Source organism: Fringilla coelebs (assembly GCF_963513975.1).
Source record: "Fringilla coelebs genome assembly, chromosome: 5".
Classification (NCBI taxonomy): Eukaryota; Metazoa; Chordata; class Aves; order Passeriformes; family Fringillidae; genus Fringilla; species Fringilla coelebs.
Window position 1 is genome coordinate 25,372,017 of NC_140033.1, and position 22,208 is coordinate 25,394,224.

Here is a 22,208-nt window from a genome sequence, read left to right on the forward strand (position 1 = left end):
AGGTAGCAAACCATCAACCATTCTCTTAAATCAAGCCTCAATATATGTGGAAGCCTACTTTGCTAGTAAAATTATTTTTTAAAAATGCCATTAGAAATAGCCTGAGTGACCACAGCTGTTCGACATTTTAATGTTTTTCAAAAGGCTCCTTGGGTTTGGATTATGAAGAATTTTTTAAGGGAAAACAGAAAACCACACCAAAACAAGACACCAATAGGTCATAGGCTCCTGTTTCTCCTTGTCTTTTATAAAAATACCTTCAAGGAAAGGTATTTGTGGGTTCTTTTGCATTATAGGTATTATATTATGAGAATGCATAAAAAGTAAGCAGTACCCAGACCTCCCTTTCCTCTATGTAGCTATTAAAGAAGAAAAATGTTTAACTGTGATTACTTAGCTAAGGCTTATCCTGTGACCATGAGTCCCTCTCCACCTCTTTCACTTTTTTATCAGTAAATTAAAAAAATATATATTTTAAACTATTTTAACTCATACATTTTGAAGAATTAATTTCATTATTTTGATGTAAACACAATATACAGTACTGCCTTTGAGCTGTATAAACCTACACCATGCTTTTCACACCAAGGAGAGCAAATACAAAATACAAAATTAAATCTAAAATGAGGAAAAAAAAACTTTTACCATGGTTTAAGTTCATGACATTTTTGCCAGCAGACAGGTTCCTCAAAGTATGTCTTAAATAATGACACTTTCTTACACTTTTTAATTTAGTGTTTTCTTTGCTAAATGTGGATAACTAAATACTGTTAGTACTGAAAGCATAAGAGTAAAACCACATTGACTCATTGGCTTGGTAATAAAATATTTCACATAGAATGCAGTCAAGAGTTTTATTTCTCCTCTTCTTTAAGGAACTACTACAAGCATATTCTACTTTTTTCCCTATAAGAGGAAATAATCAGAAAAATAATACAACTATTCTTTCCCATATAGGCACAACAGCATAATTAATTCTGAGACAGTACCAATACAACACAGGAAATTATTCTAAAATTAAGATACAGTTTACTTCAGGCCCAAACACAGCAAGCACAGTAATCTTCATGTTACTTGAAGAATTTCATCTTTGTCTGGTACTGATGATTACTGCCATCCAAACTTCTTCAGCCTCAGACCATAAATTCAGGTAACACTTTGAGAGTCACAAGTAAAATAAAACAGAAACTAAAAGCCTCCAAGTAATTCTGGCTATTAGTGATATGCAGAATACATACACCTATCTTATGGCCATCTGAAAGAGTTTAAACTTCTCACTGAAGTTTGACTACTGTTCTGTAAATTGATCAACAACAGCAAGAAGTTTATTTCTTGACATGGAGTGTCAACAGAGTATACAAATTCCTCATCTATCTCAGTCCATTAGCTACACTGCCAATGTAGAGTTGAAAGGAAGAGGATATACAGAAAACACATACACCTGGCAGTCTCTCAGTGTACAAGGGACTACTACAGCAACACTTGGGTCATTTCACAGTGACTTCTGTAAACACAGAAACACCAGGAAAAGGCTGGAAAAGACTTCTGAGATCAATAAGTCCAACTTATGACAGTACACCACCATGTCAACTAAATCATGGCACCAAATGCCACGTCTTTCCTTAAATATCTCCAGGGATAGTAACTTCACTACCTCCCTGGGCAGTCCATTCCAACATCTGATCTTCCTTTCCGTGAAGAAATTCTTCCTGATGACCAACCAAAACCTCCCCTGGTGCAGCTTGATACTGTGTTTGCTTGTCCTGGGAGAAGAGACCAACTCCCACCTGGCCACAACCTCCTTTCAGGCAGGTGTAGAGAGTGATAAGGTCTCCCCTGAGCCTCCTTTTTTCCAGGCTAACACCAAAGACCAAGTCAGACTCCGAGGACTGTAACTATAATGGTACAGCTACCTGTGAAAATCCCTCTCTACCCAGGAGAGGGTAAAGAGAAGATCAAAGGGAAAGGCTTTCATTGTGCAACTCATCAGGCCCCTCAACAGGCCTGAGAAGGTTTTTGAAGACTTTTGGAGAAGCTGTAGTAAAAGAACTGCCAGGTCAGGGGAGAAACAGAGGCAACACAGGCTAGTTCTGTGCTGGGGAGAAGATTAGAAAATCTCTGAGAGAGGAGTTCTCAGGGAGGACCTCTTTACATCTAGCCAGATTTGTCAAAGATTAACCTTTTTTTAAAGAAGGTTCTAAATATCAAATACTGTGCTGCTGTATAAATATTGAACTGATTAAGCTTTGTTCATTCATAGGTTAACAGATTTTTATACCTGGGTCTATTCGGAACATTGTACATAAATCACTTCTTTAACTAATAGAATACACCTTTCAAACCCAGTAATATATTTTGAATAATTTCCATTAATCTATTCTGCACAATTTCTGTAGTCACACACTGTTATGCTGCAAGAAGACTGTATTTGTCGTACTTTCTAGCTTTGAAAAGAACCATTTTAGTTAATTCAAGTACTTGGAACTATTTTATAGCCAGAATAAACAGGATCTACCAAAATCACAGTAATTGTAAGATGACTGCGCATCATAGAACAGCCAAGAAAAGATATCTGGATTAATATGAAATGAAACAGACCTCTAACAGCAGATTAGCTATTTCTTCTTGGGAAAAAAAAAAACAAAAACACAAACAGCATAACGAACTAGAGAAATCACTCACTTAGCCAGACAAAGAAAGGAATTTCCAAACCTTAAAATTAAATAAATAATCATGTAAAGTGAAAATGTCAACATAAAATACAGGAAACAAAAAGATAAAAATATTTAGGTTTTTACTCCGGAAGAATATAGCAAATAAAACAGTGGCCACCATGTAAAATTGATCCCCACAGAGCTGAAAGAAGCATCCCTTTCTCTGAAGAACCACTCTTGTCAGGAGGGTGTTTCATGGAGGAGAAAGAGACAATTGAAGGTAGAAAATGATGGATAGCAATGACCTTTCTATCTGTAAAACATGGGCATATTTTAGGTATTTAATCTTCAGAATTGGATTATTATTAATCAATTATTCATGACAATTTGAATCTATGGTAGATGTTTTTTGTTTTCTTAAATATCACATAGCTAAGCTTCTGCTGGAGAACTGGAAAGGAGATTAAATCCTCACAAGCAAATAGTGTTCAAGACTGGCATTTTATTCCCTCCTAAACATTCCCTTCCCTGCACAGCAACACACATTGAAGATAACCTAGTGCCCTCTGCAAAAATCCTGCCTAAGTATTCTAAAATCCATCTTTATAGCCATTTTTTCTCTAAGAGGGAAAAAAATCCCATACCTCTTCCAGAGAACAAAGAAGAGCATTGTGGTAACACAGAGCAGCAAAAACTGCTATGGCTTCATTCCTTTAGCCACAGGTTACCCTGCTGCATGTTTAACATGCACTCCTCCTCACTTGCCAACAGTGAGTGATAACAGAAGCAGAACCACTTCATTATGGGCCACCAGACCATACAATGAAAATAAGCAGAAGGTGTTTGCAGATATTTTAAATGCACTGTCAAAAAAGATAGCAGATGGAGTTATTCTAAGGCTCTTTTGAAAAGCAGAACCCCTACAGTCAGAAATAATATAAAAAATACGTATGCATCTGTGAAGAGAAGGGAACAGGTACCAACATTTTCTAGAGGAATAACTGTACTGAAAAATATATGTCTTCCCAGCTGAGGGAACCACTACGGAAAGACTCTCCTTTACTCAGGTTCTAAAATTCAAGGATATGGATAGCAGTTGCCACCTTATGATGACTAAAGCAAATTTAACACACATAAATTTGGCAGTTTTTCCTGTTCTCAAATACTCTGTTAAAAAAGTACACCTTATTCCTAATCTAACTGAACTTCCTGACATTATATTTAGCTCTCTCTTTGTCTTGCTATAGTTGAAGAACTGTCTTAACAAATTTCTGTTTGTTGTGGCATGCTTCTTAGGGACTAGGAAAAGCCCCTCTTTATTCCCTTTGTTAACACCAAGCAGATTGAATTCCAGGAGGTTTTCCACAACATGGCACATTTTCAACTACTCCAGTCATTCCTAAGATATTTGTGGTTCTCCCCTGACCCTTCTCCAACTGAACAGTCTTCCAGTTACAGTTATGCAAGTGTATTAACATTTACTACAGAAAGGTAATACAACTGCTTCCCTCTTATGCAGCCCTTCATTGTTTATACGTCAGTATACAGTAATCTTTTGATTCTCAAACTCTCTTCAAAAATAATAAACTCTTTGGTTGAGGCTTCCCATAAGATTAACCATGTACCCAGGATATTATGAACATTTTCTTTAATGGGGAGAAGGGATGCTCTAAAGGAGGTAGGGAAAAGGCTAATCTGGAGGAAATATCTGGAGGTTAAAAAAGGGAGCTTGAAAAAAAGACTGAAAGGGCAAAGCAAGGTGAACATAAAACATCTTACTGTGGAAAACAGGGGCAGTGTTTTAGTTTATTGATGTTGCCTGGTAAACTGAGTTCACAAGTGCAAATGAGAAATCATACATAATGAAGTCATTACAGGGGCTCTAACACTGGACTTCGTTGTTAGTGTGCCAGTAAATCTGACTGATTAATCTAATTCCATATAACAGCAGGATAAAACAGCTGCAAACAAGGAAAACCTTGGAAATTAAATGCTGGAAACATTTATAAAGTAAAAGCTAATGCTAAGACAAATGGAGTATGTATCAAGTGTGGGGATGGAAAACAATCTGTATGGGAAAAAAAAAGCAACTGATTCATTAGGATAGTGTGGAACAGTTGTGAAGTATGCCCTGTCTAAAACAATTTTTAGAAAGAGTTTTAAAATATACTGCAATAATCAAAACACTGTTTATTTCTAACCTCAACCTTCTTTCAATATACAACAGTCTATTAGACTTAGTTTGGTGGGGTAATAGATCTGGTTGAATCAAGATCATTTTGAGCTACAATACTTATTTTTTACATGAAATACCCAAGTAGTGTTTGTGATAAGTAGTGTAAGTACACTTTTTCTAGTTTTCAAACTTGGCTACTAGGTACATTGAGTCTTGGTGGTGAACAGATTAGAGGATGCACAGAATCACCCTACAGTCCTCAAGGATTTGGGAATAAGGAAACTTCTAGGAAGAGGGAATGAGAAGGAGGCTATTCCAAAAGAAGAAGATGCCATACACACCTTACACATAAGCACAGAGCAATTGCTTGTCCAGGGACAGTTAGGTTTAAAACAATAATCTTTTGGAATGAAGTAAATCATAAGTAAACTCTCAAGCTGTGCAGAACAATTCTCCCTGATTGTAGCCCTTTAAGAATTATTTTAAATCATCAGATTTAAATATAATTATTTTAAAAAATCAGATTTAAATATCTGACAAGGTAAATCCAAGTTTCTTGTAAAGGATCGAGATAACTATTCAATACATTAGAGGTGTAAGTATTTACTGGGATTAATTATTTAGAAAAAAAAAAGGATTAACTAAGATTTGAAAATAATTTCAAATGCTAACACAAAGTTCCAGAGAAGATAAATGTATAGATAAGACTAAAAAGACTAAAAAACTAAGCAAAATAACAAAACAAATGAAAAAAAAAAACTAAAAAGAAACAGATAACTGCAGCAAAAAATCACCAGTTTTGACAACAGCAGGTTCAGAAATATGAATTTACCCCACTGTCAACAGTATAGTGTGCATTGTAAAGAGAGACTAAGGCTGAAATGTGTGATCAGATAACCTCAAGAGAGCTGGAGACCCACTCTGTGTTTAGTCAATTTTCTTTCCGAATACACCCAATAATTAGAGAATAGTTCCTCACGCTGCCCCTCCCTTGAGCAAGTAACGTTCAAGCATTCACAGAATTTTAGAGCATTACAGAGTATTACCTCTGGCAGATGACAGAAATATTTTTGCCTTAAGAGGGTACAATGGATAGCATATGATCTTAAGTCCAAGACAGGAAAATAGGAATAATCTTGCATACTTTTTTATGTTTTAAAGCATACAGGACATACACTAGGAATGTGGACCTGTAAAAACCAATTTAAAAACTCCACAGTTCCATAGCATGGAGTCTACTACTTCAGGACTCAAAACCCTTAAAAAACTTACACCTGACCAGTACTCAGTGCATCTGGAAGCAACTGCTCTCAGCATAGTTTACTCTGCTGCTTATATTTATGCATTACCTGGGAAATTGAGGGTGATGACACCTAGCACAGCTGCATACATGCAGTAGTAACTATTGTACTATTAATGAGAAGAATGTAACACTAAGGCTTTAAAAGCTTAGATGCTACAGAGGTCTATACCATACTGCACCACTCAAATCACACCTTTCTTTATACTTGTTGCTTATGCATGCTGACAGGAGTCAATCTGGGAAATAAATTCAGTAGATGTGCATTACAGTTGCAAGACAATTGCATTTGACACACATTTAATAGAGTCAACAGGCAGTATCCCATTACACTGTGAAAGCAAGCCTCAGTGGCAGCAATTTGTTCTGGAAATACTTACTTCTGATGAGGTCACCATCAGTGCGATTTCCCCAGATGGACTGCTCTTGTATCTCTGCTTGTATACTTTGATTACTGGAAGGCTGGTTTATGTCTTTATCTCCTGCCACAGCAGTCTCTTGGTCAGTTTTTCCTAAGTCAAAAGAAATTTCAAAATATTAATTTCTACAGTATTTTTTCTCTATGTGGGCAAAATCAATTTTGAAAACTAAAAGTAAAATGGCATAAATTATAACGTCTTAGCATCCCCTCTTGTTTCCTTAGAATTAACTTCCAATAAAGTTGATTTTTCTCTTTGTTTTCTGGCCTAGATCAATATAATTTCTCATTAAGAAAGACTTTTAGTCATATTGTATCCAATTGTGCAAAATAATACTCAGCAACTCAGCAGCTTCTGTAATAAATTATATTTTGGGGGAGGTAGGGTGTTTTCTTATTTAGTTACCTTCCACAAAGTTTTCATATAAAAATTTTAATAGCTTTGTCACACAAAAAAACCATTATTTTTCACCCACATACATGTGGCTCTGGCACATAAAAGCTATGGTAACTTCACAAAATTTTGTTCTCTATTTTTTATACTTAAACGCATAACCAAAGTCAAATACAGTTGATACTTCAAAAGTGACTAGCACAAAAATTCAGAAAAATTATTATACCACAATTACGTATTTTTTGTTGGAAAAAAAAACTTTTAAAAAGCCACTGCTGATTAAATGCAACCATTTAGCCAATAATGAAAAGAAAAAGTATTTCTTCTCTCCAAGTATACATAAGATGCAGGCAAAATTTCACGGTAAGGTTATTTGAGGGATTCTTCAGCTTCTTTCACAATGCAACAGATGTTGTTTTGTTGATGTTGCCAGTTATCACAAGGAGACCATAATTTCCTCAAACCAAAGTGACAGTTTTCATCTTCACTGTCATTAATGTTTTAATAATCAAATCTGCACACACAAATCTTTCTGTTCTTGATTGTTACAGATTTTTCCTACTGGCATTCAAAGAAACATCTCTAAATCTGGATTTACTTTGTTCATTATTCACAGCAACAGATAATCAGTTTATATTACTTTCTTAAGGGATCTGTAAAACACTAAATATTTTCAGTCTCACGTATTTTTTTTGAGTATATCTACAACATTTAATATTTACAGTGAACCTAGATGACCAACTGCTGAAAAGTCTGTTAACTCTATTTATTTGTTTCAAACAAATACGTTTATAAATCCTGTATTATAGTTTAATACACTGTATCCTCTAGTAAAGCAATTATTCTAGTCCTGAGACACAGAAAAATCACTTTTTGCTACTGTGACATAGTAAAGGTTAGTTTCTTATATAACCCACAGCACTTTGATTTTAAATCCTAACTTTCTGCCTTTGTTATCCACCCTATTAAACTGAGGCACTGGACATCACTCAAAATAATACATGCCATCTTGTGTGTAGAGTAGCATATGCCTTCAAGCACTGCTGCTCCCCTTCTATCAATTTCCACCCCTGAAATGTCTGACCTAGCTACCTCCGTAGTACTTTGCTCTCAGTCCTCCCTCCCATCAACAACTTGTCAGTATTTCCTCAAGCCCATCCTGAGAGGAACTGTTTCAGTGGGATTGGTCTAGTTATTGAAATGAATGGGAAGATATTGACTTTATTGAGTTTTGTCCCTTGCCCTGATGACTTAATCTTATCTAGATACTCATCCTATTAAAATTTAAAAAAAAAAACAAAAAACCCCAAAAAAACCCAAAACAACAACAACAACAAACACACAAAAAACCAAATTAAAAAAAAAAGCCAAACCAAAATCAACAACAACAAACCAAAATACAGTTTTTCAACCCTTTTGGGAGACATCAGATACAAATTATTTCTGCCTGGTATCTATCAAATACAAAGTGGCTGTATTGAAGTATGATTATTTAGCCTGTGCAGTTAAGTATTGGTGCAAATATGTTTCAAAAGTGTTTGAAAAATGTTCTGGGATAAACTGAATAAAAATAAGTAGTGTCCTGATAGAGCTAGTGTAAAAACACTCTGCTTTCCACAAACATTAAGCTTAAATGAGCTATTTTATGAGATTTTGCTCTTAAATTACTTTACTACAGTGATGACACCAAAATTACAATATGTACCCAGCAGTGCTAGTACAGACCCAGAGAGTAGCTGTATACAATGCTCACATATAGGATATGACTATGCAGAACCCTATTATTTCATGTAGTAAACAATGAATGGCTATAAGGAAACAATAATGTTAATATTATGGGGCCCTTAGTGCTCTAGATTACATTTTTATCTAAGAAATCTGAAGGAGTGCAGAATACAATCATTCATCATTATTCATATGAATTTATTTTTCATCCCTCTTCTTGTTTTCAGTTCAGTATTTTTTTCTCTTTTTTTCTTCTCATTGTCTAGGCTGTATGTGTATTTTTCATGTGCACTTTTATTATTCTAGCTGGAAATAGTAAATGGCCAGTCAAGACCATGTAAACAATAGTAGAAGTTAACAAGAAAAAAGAAGCACCATTAAAAAGTTAAACAGAAACAATGTTGCAATTGAGCAGCAAACAATTTTGATAGGAAGTTCAAAACAATAACCATTAATTATCTTTTTGATCTATTGAATTCACATGAAGATTTCTCTGTAAATGCACATAACAGTAACCTACACCATTAAACACGTTTGGTATCTTATTTTGCACTCCAGAATTACCCACTGGAGCAGCTCATCCTGATAGATGCTGCTCTGAGGTGTGCTGAGCTCACCCTGGGCGGCAGCAACTAAGGACCACACAGCTTCTCCTCCCTTCCCCAGCAGAACAAGGGGAGAGAACAGAAAGACCCAAGCGAAGAAACTTGTGTGTCAAGATATAGTTTAATAAGTGAAGAAAAGAGGAAGGAAAAGTAAAACAGGAGATGCAAAGGCAAACAATCACTATCTCCCACAAGTAGACTGATGCCCAAGCTAGTCTCTAAGCAATGGCTACCTCCCCTAAAACCTCCTCCCCTGTTTTTATTGCTGAGCATGACATCCTGAGGCATGGAATAGCCCTCTTGTCAACCTGAGCCAGCTGCCTGGATCGTGTCCCCTCCCAGTCTCATGCCTATCTGCAGTCTAGTCACTGCAGAGAAAAGTGGGAAAAGAGAAAACCTTGACTGATGCTGTGCAAGTGCTGCTCAGCAATAGCCAACCCATTGGTGAGCTATTAACCTTGCTTGATCCCAAACACAGCACCACAGGGGTTGCTGTGAAGAAAATTAACCTCATCACACCCAGACTTAGTTCAATGGGGCTTTAGAAATAGTAGACCTTATGATCTCTTTTATATGTTTGAGCATTTTTTCATAAATTGCTTCTGGTGCATCAGACTTCTGAAAACAGACACACACTAGTGTCTTGACTCAGTTCCTTTTTCTTGAATATGTCCCATGTCTCAGTTTTTCTACAAAGGAATTTATTAATTATTCCCTTATAACAAACAGTTGATAATGGAATCATATTTTCTTTTTTTTTAATATTAGAGGTGCCACTGCAACATACCAATTGCAACAAATCACACATGAACATAGCCTCAAGACCATTCCTGTCTTTTGTTGATGCCATTACTATTATGTTAGGTACCTAAGAATTTTCACAACAGTAGTTTATGAAGAATCAGCACAAAGACCTTACTCTGACAGAAATACTAATGACTGGATCTGGTCATAGAAAAGCATGACTTTTTTCCACTGCATCTTCAAGTAAGTTCGTAACACTTTTCTGTTTCAATCAAGCTTACCCTTAAGAATTCTTTCTGTAAGACTTCCTTAGTATTTCAGCTTCTGCTTCCTTTAGCACACCCTTCCACTCTCATGTGGCTAACCTCCAATACTGACAGCCAAGAAAAAAAGAGATGCTCTTCTTAACAGTTCAAATAATGGAAAGAAAAGACTCATTATGTTCTGAGTCTGGCAGAGCTAAAGTATAAATCCAATCTCTCTTCAAAACCACAGTAAGTTACTCTAGGTCATGTCACAAAAGCAACACAGACTTCTTACCTACCACAGTTCAGCCCCAAACCAGCAACTTGTGTGGCTCTGTACTTCGCCTAAACTAACAGCGGTGCCGGGGCTGAAAAGCTTCTAGTCAAAAGCTCCAGGGAGTGACACCCACACATACACCCCTGTGATTTATCCTGAAGGTAAGTATAGGCAGAAACTCTGCTGTCCAGGGACTAATGCAAGTTTAAGATTTAAATAGTAAGAGATATGACATGCTCAAGAAGTATCAAGTTGAGATAGCTAAAAGCCAAATCATACCTATGATACGGACAACTGGTAAGCCACTTAGAGAAAAAAATTAAAATTTTAATCACATCTCAAAGTCACTGCTTCATTAAATAAGTGAATAAACGGAATTAATGCTCTTTCTCTGTGGAATTACTGAAGTACATATAAATAATTTCTATATTTTACCATAATTTAGTTATATTTATTTTCAAATTACACAGCAATACACATATTCCATAGAATAGAAATCTGTTTTCCCCTTTAAGACTACTGCAATATTGATTGTTAACTTTTGTTCTAGTTTGGAGAATGCCTCTGGTTACACACACTCCTTTGCAACCTGACAAATACATTCTGCAAGATTCCACCAACTGAATAATGACAGCAGTCTGGATTAGCAACAACACTACTATTACAACAGCCCCATCAAAATGTAAACTTAACAAATAGCCGGAGCTGTCAAGATAGACCGATGTATATTAGGCAAAACAGGTATACAGGGCAATCTCCCCGGATTCCTTCCAATTCTGCATCCTATGCCATTGGAAAGTTGTTGGAACATATGTCAAACTAATTCCTGAAAAATTCCTAGACCATCCCAGTGAATAATCTCTCTTTTCAGAGCTACATTTGTGTATCTTTCTCTGTAATGTAAAGCATATTAAGTGAAGAATAAATTAATACACACGACTGACAGAAAAAGATAGGTAATGGATGTATATTTGCAAGACATAACCCAAAGAGCTCAAGACTGAAAAATAACCAATTTTTCTTCTCCAAGTGTTTGTCTATTTATACATTCACATACCAGCTGCCCCCAAGAGCCCCACCACATCTTCTTGTTCAGAAATGGCTCTCTGTGATTTCATATATCTGCTACCATGTATCATGAAGTATGTAACATACACAAAACAAAACAAAAATGGAAAGAAGTGCCCCCATTAACTGCACGTCCTCAGAGTTTGACTGTCAGCTGATTTCTGTTCATTGGATGACACATAGCCTTATATTCTGACTCAGCCATTGCTTCCAGGAATGTGTATCATTACAGTGCATGACTAGCAAAATGACAAACTGGACTTGAGAAACAGGTTTAGAGTTTGTCTATAAAATTTAGGAGCTTGTATATAAAATGAATTTAATGAATGCTGCTGCAACAACCAAAGCCTTTGCTGCTATGACACATTCATATTTTGTTCACCAGCAATGTGGTGGACTGCTCCAAATAGCATGTAAAGAAAAAAAAAACAACTGGTGGGAGAAGTTTCTGGAAACCTGAGTGCATCATTCTCATCAAGGAGAGAGAAATCAGCAAAATGGACTGGCACAGTGATCACTGATCTCCAAAAATGCGATCACAAACGGTCCAACAGTTTAATTGTATAGGGGCAAAGGAAAGGTTTGGAAGCATGAGGCAAAGTTACTGAGGCACCTAAATCTGACCTAATTCTTGGGATGAACCATCACAAGGCCTGAGTTTTTCCTACAACAAGCAGATGCAGATTTAAAAATAAATGTGCCAGGTTCAAATCATCCCAAATGAAATTTTGTCCTTCAAAGAAAAGAGCAATTACAAAAGAAAATAAATTGCCACAAAACATAAACACATAAGTAGATCTATGAGGAATAAAAAAAGTCAAAGAACATTCTCAAAAGGAAATGTAACAATTGGTTCTCTGTCTAAAGCCTACAATTGGAAGGGATTGAAGAGCATGTGGCAAACACTGCATTTCTAACACTTCCTTTGTTCATTAATAACCTCGCTGGCAAGGAACCACTAAGGATGCTACTTCCTGCTGAAAATTCACAGTTCACAACAATTGCATAAAGAAACCCTGGTAAAACCACATTTCACAGTGTAATTATTAACAGTAACGCCTACCATCTACTTCATGAAATGCCTAAAACTTTTAGGCACCTTATATAACAAATCCAACAATTTGTGTAACAGAATGCCTACTCCAGCATTTACCTGAAACAATCTCATTTCATTTAGGACACCTAATTAATACTGATAGTCCACAAGTTATGGAGTTAGAAGCCTCCAATTAGATGTTTGATTGTTTTAAAACAACAACAAAAAAAAACTTATTTGCGTTCATTTAATTTCATTGGCTTTCACTTAAGTATCTTGTTGCAACTTTCAATGGCTTCAGAAGCGCCACAGAAAAAAATAATTTCTTAAAATTAGAGCAATTTAACTGAGCAATTTTTTGGAAAACTCCTACAAAGAATTTTCCAGGTGCAAGCTATGGAATAACTATGAAAGCACTAGAAGTTTGACAAACTTGAACAAATTTGAGTCACGATAAATTAAAAATGAACAGCAATGTGCAAATAGGTATTCTGCATTATTTTAAGTATTAAAAAGGTCAAATAATAAGTGAAGACTTTTCACAAATAATCATACTAATTATACAGTCAGTTATGCATGTATGTCATGCATAAGTTACATATGTATAAAAAACCAGTTTCATGGAAGTGCTAAGCAATATTTGGCAGCTATGGCTATATTAGCAATGGCCAATAAAACTGGGCCTGTATAGTGAAAGAGTTAACTTTAAGAATATTCCATGTAATACATGTTCCAAGGGCCTTCTACTTTGTACTAGTTCTCAGATATAATCTTAAAGATTCAAGGCTTACTAGTGGCTGGAGTGTATTAGGCACATTCCTGCAGCTTTCACATTATTTTGAGCAAAAGGATTCCCATCCAGGTCACTCCCTAGGATCACTTCACAATGCAAATCAAAGTAGAAGCGAACAGATTTACTTCAAAACTGCATGGCTGATCCAAATAAAAAAAGTAGGATAACACACTCATTGCTGAATGTTACTTACTAGGGAAAAAAAAAGAAAAAAAAGTGTTTAAAGCAAAGAGAAATCTACCTTCTGAGAGTCCAGAGCTGAATTTAAGAATTACTGTGATATAAAATAAACCTGTGATGTAAGATGGAACAAAAATATTTCAAACTTGATACAAGATCTTTACAGTCAACTCTATGAAATACAAGTCTGTCACACCCATGAGGGCATGAATCACTTGACTGGAACGGTATGCACGTGAAACTGAAAGCAGACATATGCTTTCATGACAAACTAAAGTCAGACATCTATTAACCAAAGTTTTAGATATTTTAGTCAGTAATATTAAATAAATGCCTCAGTACTGGCACACAGGAATGAAACAAATTAATACAGATTCTCTCAACTCTTGTCAGATAGAAAGAGGGAATAAAATTATAGAGGAAATATTTGGTAAGTTTGAGCAATCTGAGTACACTGGTTAACCGTTAAAATAAAAATATATTACTCATAACACTGAAGCATTGCTGGTAAAGTGGAATAATTGTTGTGATAGCAATCACTGTTGCCTCAAGAATGTCCAAACATTCCCTGCATTAAGTCCTTTGTCACCCAATCTCATCTAGCCATCAGATTCCTTTCGTGCTCCTCATCATGAAAACAGTTAAGCACCGAAAACATGAAGATTAGAATCACATTCTTGAAGAGGAGTACTTTCTACATTTTCTGAATGGAAGTATTAGTTGCTGCATATGGTTTCTTGAGATACCAAATCAGAGCTGCATCTCCATCCACCAACAGTGAGATGATTTGCACCAGAGAGAACAGTCACTTATAAAATCTGATCCTTGATATTTCTACTAAATTTCTCCATCCCCCCACCGATTAAAATAAAAAGTTCTAGTGATTTTCCATCATCTAAAGATTTATTATAGTGAAATTATCAGTCTCAATTTTGTAAAAAATTGTTAATTATTATGATCACTGTTTTTATTTTCTTTCTTAATTGAGATAGCTAAATATTATTCCTTTGTAATTCTAGGTTACAGTTAGTTACCAAAAAGCAAAGATAAAAGCATTCCAAATAATTTATAGATGACAGCCCTGAATTTCTCTCTTGTATTCCATGGTTTATTCAAATGCAGAAGATTTTTTTTTTTTAAAAAAAGCATACCCATAGTCCAGGCAATAATCACATCATAACTTTAAATATATGAAACATTTTCCTTAAAGCAGAGAGTCCAATGGTCATAAATTACAACATTCCTTCCTCAGGAACATTATTTTGGTACCTATGAGTTGAGAAATACCTGACCACAATCAAATTGAAGTGGTCTGAGCAGAGACATGGAACTATTCACTGAGTACATCACACAAGTAGATATAATCACAATTTGATTCCAAGGTCCATGAGCTAAGTTAAAAAAGAAGGCATCACTAGGATCTTGAACAAGGGTGCACAAGCAGAGCTATACTTTTGGAAGGATGTGGCAGAAATTAACAAGTTTGCAGAAATTAGATTAAACCTTCCACCCTGAAGTGTGTCTCTTAGAGCAGAAGACCACACTGACATAGATAATGATTTAAAGACTGAAGTTGAATTGTGACATTGCCACAAAAGAAGATGCCATGATTTCATTTGCTGTCTCTGACACCACACTGTGGATGGGTGGCATCCAGATTCTCACTAATATTTATGCATTTATTAAAAAATGAACTAACATGGAAGAACAGTGACAGGGGATATGTTGAGAGAGCATAATGGTTAAAGTAACACAGAAAAATTATTTTAAAATGTGAAAGCCAGAATATACCACATCTGTAGGCCAAACTCTGCCTCAGCCCAGTTTTCACCATGTCCACAACTGATGAATATTCCTGCATACTGCCTAAGTTTTATTAAGTTTGCCTGATCTTTAATTACATTGTGGGATAGCTATTTTTGACTATTCAAATTAAACTGAAGTTTCTTTTCCTTTCATGGAAAAATACAGTTCATCTTCAGCATCTGGATGTATATGATAGGAAGCAAAAGGAACACTGTGTTCCTGGATTTCTTGATGGTATCTCACAGAACTACTGTAAAGGAAAAGTTTGTTCTCAGGACAAGGTATCTATATCAGTTAAACATATACAAAGCATGTTAAAGTATGCTGTTACAAATTAGAAATTCCTTCTCATTAGAAGGCACTTAATACTTTATTATACATACAAGATAAGCCGTCTTTTCCTGATTAAGGAATCTTTATTTCTAAGTCAACCCAGATTTCAGGTATCTCACTGTAACTATATGAAGTCATTTATAGGTCAATAATATGAATTTCAATCAAAGCTTTTAAAATTATCACCAAATTCTAGAGAAGTCAGTGTAATTCTGGATGTCCCGGGGCAGAATAGAAGGATAGGAGCTGTTGAAAGTCCCAGACATACTATCTTAGTTTTTCAGTCCTGGAATATCTGAATTACCTTAGCCTGTAACCACACACCACAAAGCTGACAACAGAAATGCTGGAATATAGACTGGAAATGTTATGAACTCACCTTTTCCTCTTTCCACCCCCACTTCCCCAACAAACTTAGACTAGAAAAAAGCAACAAATATCCACATTAAAAATCCATATTATCCTTAAATCTAAATTCCTTAGAATAAAAATAATGTATTTGAATGCTGAATTCTGCTTTATGTGAACTCTACATAAGCTTTAAAATTGGATACGTGCCTTGATAGGTGTGGCCAGTGAACAAACCATAACCATAATGCTTGTTTGTACCTTACTGATCCCTCAGAAAGCTGTGAGGTTTAATTGTGTCATTTGGATTTTCTGCACATTACTTGTCAGGGACAGATCAGTATTTGTTTCCTTGCTTTTAATTTAAAAAAAAAGCATGTATTTACAATCATACATAGGACTTTCACTTCATAGTGAACACTCAGTCTGAAGTGGTTCTGAGAGAATGAGACCACTTCCGTGCTAGTAAGTTCACTGACTTACCACTTCAGTAACTTTGATGTATGGCCTACATGCAGCATTTAACCAGTGTGGCCAGTTGACCACATGACAAATAAAAACAACACACTGAAAATAAACACATATCACAGGTACTGGTGGTTCTGACAAAAATGTGATTCTAGCAGTTCAGTTCTGCATGCTTGATCTTCTGCATTTAATCTCTTTTATGTTTTTTTTTTTTACTGTTTAGAAGTTATGAGTCATCTTCTAAAACAAAAACAAAAACAAAAAAAAAAAATCCAACAATAAGATAAGTATAAGCCAACTTGCTATGCCCCCTTGCCAAAAGATTTTTTACTTAGCTACAGATACTTTCTGGTTTCTGAAACAAGTCTTCAGCTTTGATTACTCATAGCTATTGATTTTCTTAGTAACAAAAACAAGACTGCATTTTTAATCCACAGTTGCACAACTGTATTACCAGGCTCTGCTCCAGTTAACCAGTTATGAATAAAGTTACAGTTCTTGAACAAGATTTTTTGTCTGTTTTTCTGAGACTTTTTAAGCTCCTGTCAGAATTCTGGAAAATCATAGCTGTAAATAAATAAACAAAGAAAAGTCTTATCTTCACAGATCAGGACGTGACAGGCAAGCATACTTCCCAGTTTTGAGGACGAACTAAAATATACTTTGTCAAACTTCTCTACATGAAGGTGATCAGAGTATCAGTGTATTTTGTTCAAAAGCAAATAAGACATAAATTAAATAATTTATATTTAAGATGAACATACTTTTAAACAACCTTTTGAACAGCTAATATGAAACAAGTTATATTCTCAGAGACTGATTTTAGCGGCAGCATCACAGAGCAATCTAAGAAAAAAACAACAAAGTGACTTCCAACCTGAACAAGGCTCTCACTATTGAATCAAACTTCCATAATTTACTTCAAGACCTGGAAGGACAGCTTTACAGGAAAGAATTTCTAAACACAAACACAAAGCTGAGAAAAACAAAAGCGATTTTTAAGGAGCAGCATCTGCCTCTGAATGACTGCAGTTTTTTAATAGTGAAAATCAAGGCTGAGAGCAGCACATTTTTTCCTTACTTTTTTTTTGTTCATTTTTTCATGGGAATTTTGGGTTAATAACGTGGTGAAGCCAAAGTGCTACAGAGATACACTACAGAGGGGAGGGGCAAAAAAAGAGGGTTTAAAACCCACTAGTCATATCAGTAAATGTATCCTTCAAGTATAACGCGCAACAATTACAGAGAAACTTTAAAGCAACTTACCTCGAGGGAGAGAGATCAAAGAGCTGTTTTCAGTCGGAGCTTGCTCTGGCCCTCCAGGCCCCGGAGGAAGAGGTTCTCTCACTTGGGACATCTGCCAGCTCTCTCGCCAAGTAACAGAGAGCCTGCACCCCTCTCCAACAAAACTAACACGCGACCCTGAAGGAACAAGCAAATGAAAAGGCTCGTTAATGTATTTTACGCAGAAAACTCACGGCTCGGGGCGAGGGACCGAAGAGGGACAGTAGGGAAGCGGCACCAACTTTCCGGCGCGGCGGCGGGCGCGCCCCCCGCCCCCTGCAGCGAGCACCCGCGGGGCCGGGGGGCGGGAGCGGCCGCGGGGTGGCCGGGGGGGTCCGTCGGCGGCGGCGGAGCCGGCCGGCAGCGCGGCGCGCCTACCTCCGCATTTCCTGCGCCGCAGCCCGGCCGCGGGAGCCTCCGCGCCACTCCCGCCCCGCCGCCGCCCGGCCCGGCAGCCGCCTCCCCTCACAACCGCGGGCCTTCCCCCGGCCGTGGCGCGCACAGCCTGGCACTCACGCCCGCTGTCCCACCGCCGCCACAATCACTCCTTCTCCATCATTTCCGGACAATGAAGTGTGCCGCTCCGGCTGGCGGCGGTTGTGCAGCTCCTGCCGCCCGCCAACGACGGGCCCGCGGGCTGGGCTGGGCTGCGCGGGGCCGGCCGGCCGCGGGGCGCCGCGCTGCCCCCAGCCGGGCCTCCAGCCATGGAAATTCCCCCAGGAGACCGTAACCCGTCAGACAGAAGTAGGCAAGAAGGGAAAAAAACCACCAAAACCCAGGAGAATGTGAAAGGGAGGCTTTGCAGGCCGGGCAGGGTGTGCAGCTGCGGCGCTGGCAGCGGCGCGGGGCACGCAGCGCGGCGCCGCCGCTGGCTCCCGAGCTGGCCGCGGTGTCGCGGATCGCCCGCCACCAGTTGCGCCTCGGAGCGCGGAGCGGCACGTGCGGCACGCAGGGCCCCGGCCTCTGCACCCTCCGCCGGCCCTGCTGCCCGCACGACCCATCTGCCCCTGCCCCTGGCTGGTAACAGGCACGTTTATCCATTGAAAAGACTTCACAGCGGGCACACAGAAATACTCAAACACGAAGAATAGAACAAGCAGTTTTCAAAAGTAGAACCCTAAAGTGCAAACTATTTCCTCTGCTACCCTCTGCCAAGTAGTGTTACCTGGACTTTCTCCATATAGGAAATAACACTTCTTTCCCATGGCACAGTCTGATGTGTTCGTCAGTCTTATGCTCTGTTCTTGCCCACAACACAGGGTACTGTAATTATTGCTCACACATGTGCTGGTGTCCATAAACTACAGGCTTTGCCTTGCTTATGGGAACAGCGTATGTCACCTTTCTCAATTGAAGTACGTCCAGGTTTAAAATGTATTTTCCTTAAAATTTACAAGCAGATTATTTTGCTATGGTTTAGTAAATATGCTAGCTTTACTGGTATGTCTCATGACAGTGAAATATTTAGGTATATTTTTTGAGAAACAAAAGTAGGAATATAAAATAAACACGTTAGACTATCAGCATCTTAACATGTGAGATTATAGATGATAGATATTTATTTTGATATCACACATGCTAAGCAATATGCTCCATTTTTAAACATTAAATTCTTAAAGTTTAGCCCTTCCCTGACATGCTTGCAAAATAACCAGGATGAAGTGTAAATACCTGACTAGGAGCCAGTTCTATGTGAACTCCACACCCTTCAGAGCTAACTCCTATTTCAGAAGTCATCAGTAATTTTGCACCACTCTACAGCTTTATTTTTGTCATGGTGCAAAAGAGAAGCTTGGTGAAAGGTGCACATGCTTTCCTCTGAAAAATACTGTAATTTTTTAGTATTTCAGTAACCTAAGGTATTTTTTGGTGCAGCATACTCTTTCTTTAAACATTTATATGGAAAATGGGGGGTGCTGGGGGGGGAAAGATGTTTTATGGAGGAAAGAATCTGTGTGAAAAAAAAAATCCATTTGGGGCCAACAAAGCTATTATTTTACTGAGTAATAATAATATTGGTCTCTATATCTACACTTTTCATCTATGCAAACATTGCATAACTTTCCATGGTCTCCTCCTTGCTGTCCCAGGGGCAGAGTGATCAAAACATCAGGTAGAATGACTTACCTCAAACTCCCAAGTGAGTCAGTAGCAGAAGAAAGGTTATGACTCACTCTCAACATACAAGCTTGTGTTTTTCCCTCTGAAACTGGAAACATAGAAGAGAGCTGTGGGAGGAGCAATAATTTAGCCAACCACACCCTGCTTCCAAAATATTTCATTGGACAGTAAATGCCTATGGAGAGCTGATACCACCCAGGGTTGGTATTTCAGTGGGTTTTTTTAACCTTATCTGTGAAACCCAGATGGTAAACTCCCATGACGTATCTTCTTTAAAAAGGTGATGGGACGAGGTCACCCTGACAAGGTTCAGTTGTAGAGTTTAAAGCTCTGACCAAGTGAATTTACAGGATCTTCAGCAGACAGTTCAACAGATGCAGTCGGAGGCAGTCCTAAACAAAATCAGATTAAGAAAAGGTAAGAGAATTCAAGCACAATTCACTGAAATTGTATATTAAAAATATCGTGCAACGGGCGACACATTGCATACCAAAGGCTGTGATTGTAAAAAGATGGGTCCAGATGTGGTTCCTGTTAATGAGATACCACAGATAGGCAAAGCTCATTGGCATGCGCGCTTCCTGTACAGCATACTTCTAACAAATGTGCAGCAAATCTCAAATATTTTTTGGATTACTTTCCTGTAAAATACATATCATTCTAAAATATTACTGACAAATCTCAGGAAGTGGGCAGTTCAGATACTAACACCAGCAGCCTTTCAAGTAGGCCACAAATTTGAGGTATACTGTATCTTACTATAGCAACCAAGTTACTGGCTGTTGCACATATGTATTCCGATATAGTCTTCCATTGCTAAACCACCAAATCCAGGTCTTGTAGGCAATTGATGACAAATCTTTGGATTGATGTGAAGAGAAATTCAAAAGCCTTGTAAACAGAAAATAAATGCAGTTTGTAGGCAAGCTAAAATGAAAGGAAAAAAAAACCACCAAAAAACTACCCTGACCAAAACCAACAAACAAACCAACAACCAACCAAAAAAACAAACAACCAGAAAACCCCAAAAACCCCCAGAAAACCACACTTGGCAAAAAAAAAACCCCACGCACCACCATCATATGAAAAAGCCCTCCAAGTTTCTTTCTCTATTAAAAAGATTCTCTAAAACGCACTTCTGTTAAAAGTGCACAAAATGTACAACATAATCCCATGTCTTCAGGACAGAATTGTTTATCACCAGTTCCTAGACTGAGATCCTACACAAGCCATACAAAAAATATTACCTGCAGTCAAAATAGACTTGTCACTGAACAGAATAAAGTGTTTCAGAAAGATGCAAGTTGTTTATTTAAAGCAAGCCCACAACGTTCCAAAATTAACAGCTGTAGAGGTTGTTTACTCACATTATTAAAATTTCAAGCTATATTTCAAGCTTGAATTTTCCAAGGCAAACTTTTAGTGTTTGGGGAGTTTTGGATTTTAAATAGTTTGTGTTGGAGGAAGTTGTGGATAGCAGAGATGCCCATCTCAGAAGTGCTGTAGGAAAATTGTGTATAACTCTTCAAATAAAAAATATGGTCAATAACTGTTACTTAGGAATCAATGAAGGTCTGGGTACTCAAATCTTCCATCCATCCTAACCCTACCCTTTCCTTCCCCAAAGCTATTCTTTAATTGATGCTGATTTCCTTCTGTCAGGAGGAACTGAAGACATTTTACTTCCCTCTTAACACCCTTAAATAGTTCTGAATAGAGGACAATAATATTATTGAATCTTTTTGTGATTGATTGCTTGTATTTCAGTACCTGTGAGTTTAAGTTATTATTCTGCTATGCCTGAGAACATGATTTTCAATTTTGTTATATGTAATTTTAACATATGTGTATTATTCTAAACTTCACCCATTTTTTTTTCAGTATTAGGATCATGGCATGATCTCTGTCCTAAATATTTTATAGTGCAGCAATGCTGAAATGGAAAGACAGTTATACTTAAAAGGGCAAAATAAAAACCTTAGAATTAAAACCAAATTATTTTGTAAAAGAACATAATTGCAAGTGAAAATTTTTAAAAATAATTTTTAAAATATAGATGAAAAGCAGAAACATGCACAATATATGCATAAAAGGACAGTAAAAGAGAATTTGAAGATCACTATTAGGCTTAGCTTGGAGTACTTTTGGTTCCTGGAGTTCATGACCTAGCTTTTGTATTACCCTTCTGCAAAGCATCCTGTAAAAAGCCATGTAAATTGTCAGGTGCCAGGGC

The 22,208-nt window shown here is 37.3% G+C and overlaps 1 protein-coding gene across 4 annotated transcripts in view; it reads right to left on the reverse strand.

The window, feature by feature from the left end:
- Positions 1-20,045, reverse strand: part of MDFIC (MyoD family inhibitor domain containing) — a 50,520-nt gene extending 30,475 nt beyond the window's left edge. The window contains exons 1-3 of one of the 4 annotated variants that reach the window (XM_084206233.1): positions 19,982-20,045; positions 17,837-17,992; positions 6,511-6,642 (exon numbers count right to left, since the gene is read on the reverse strand). In XM_084206233.1, coding sequence (XP_084062359.1) covers positions 6,511-6,642; positions 17,837-17,927 — 223 coding nt within the window. In that variant the 5' untranslated portion in view covers positions 17,928-17,992; positions 19,982-20,045. The other 3 variants (XM_084206230.1, XM_084206232.1, XM_084206231.1) reach the window with 3 other exon arrangements.
- Positions 20,046-22,208: the final 2,163 nt, after the last annotated feature.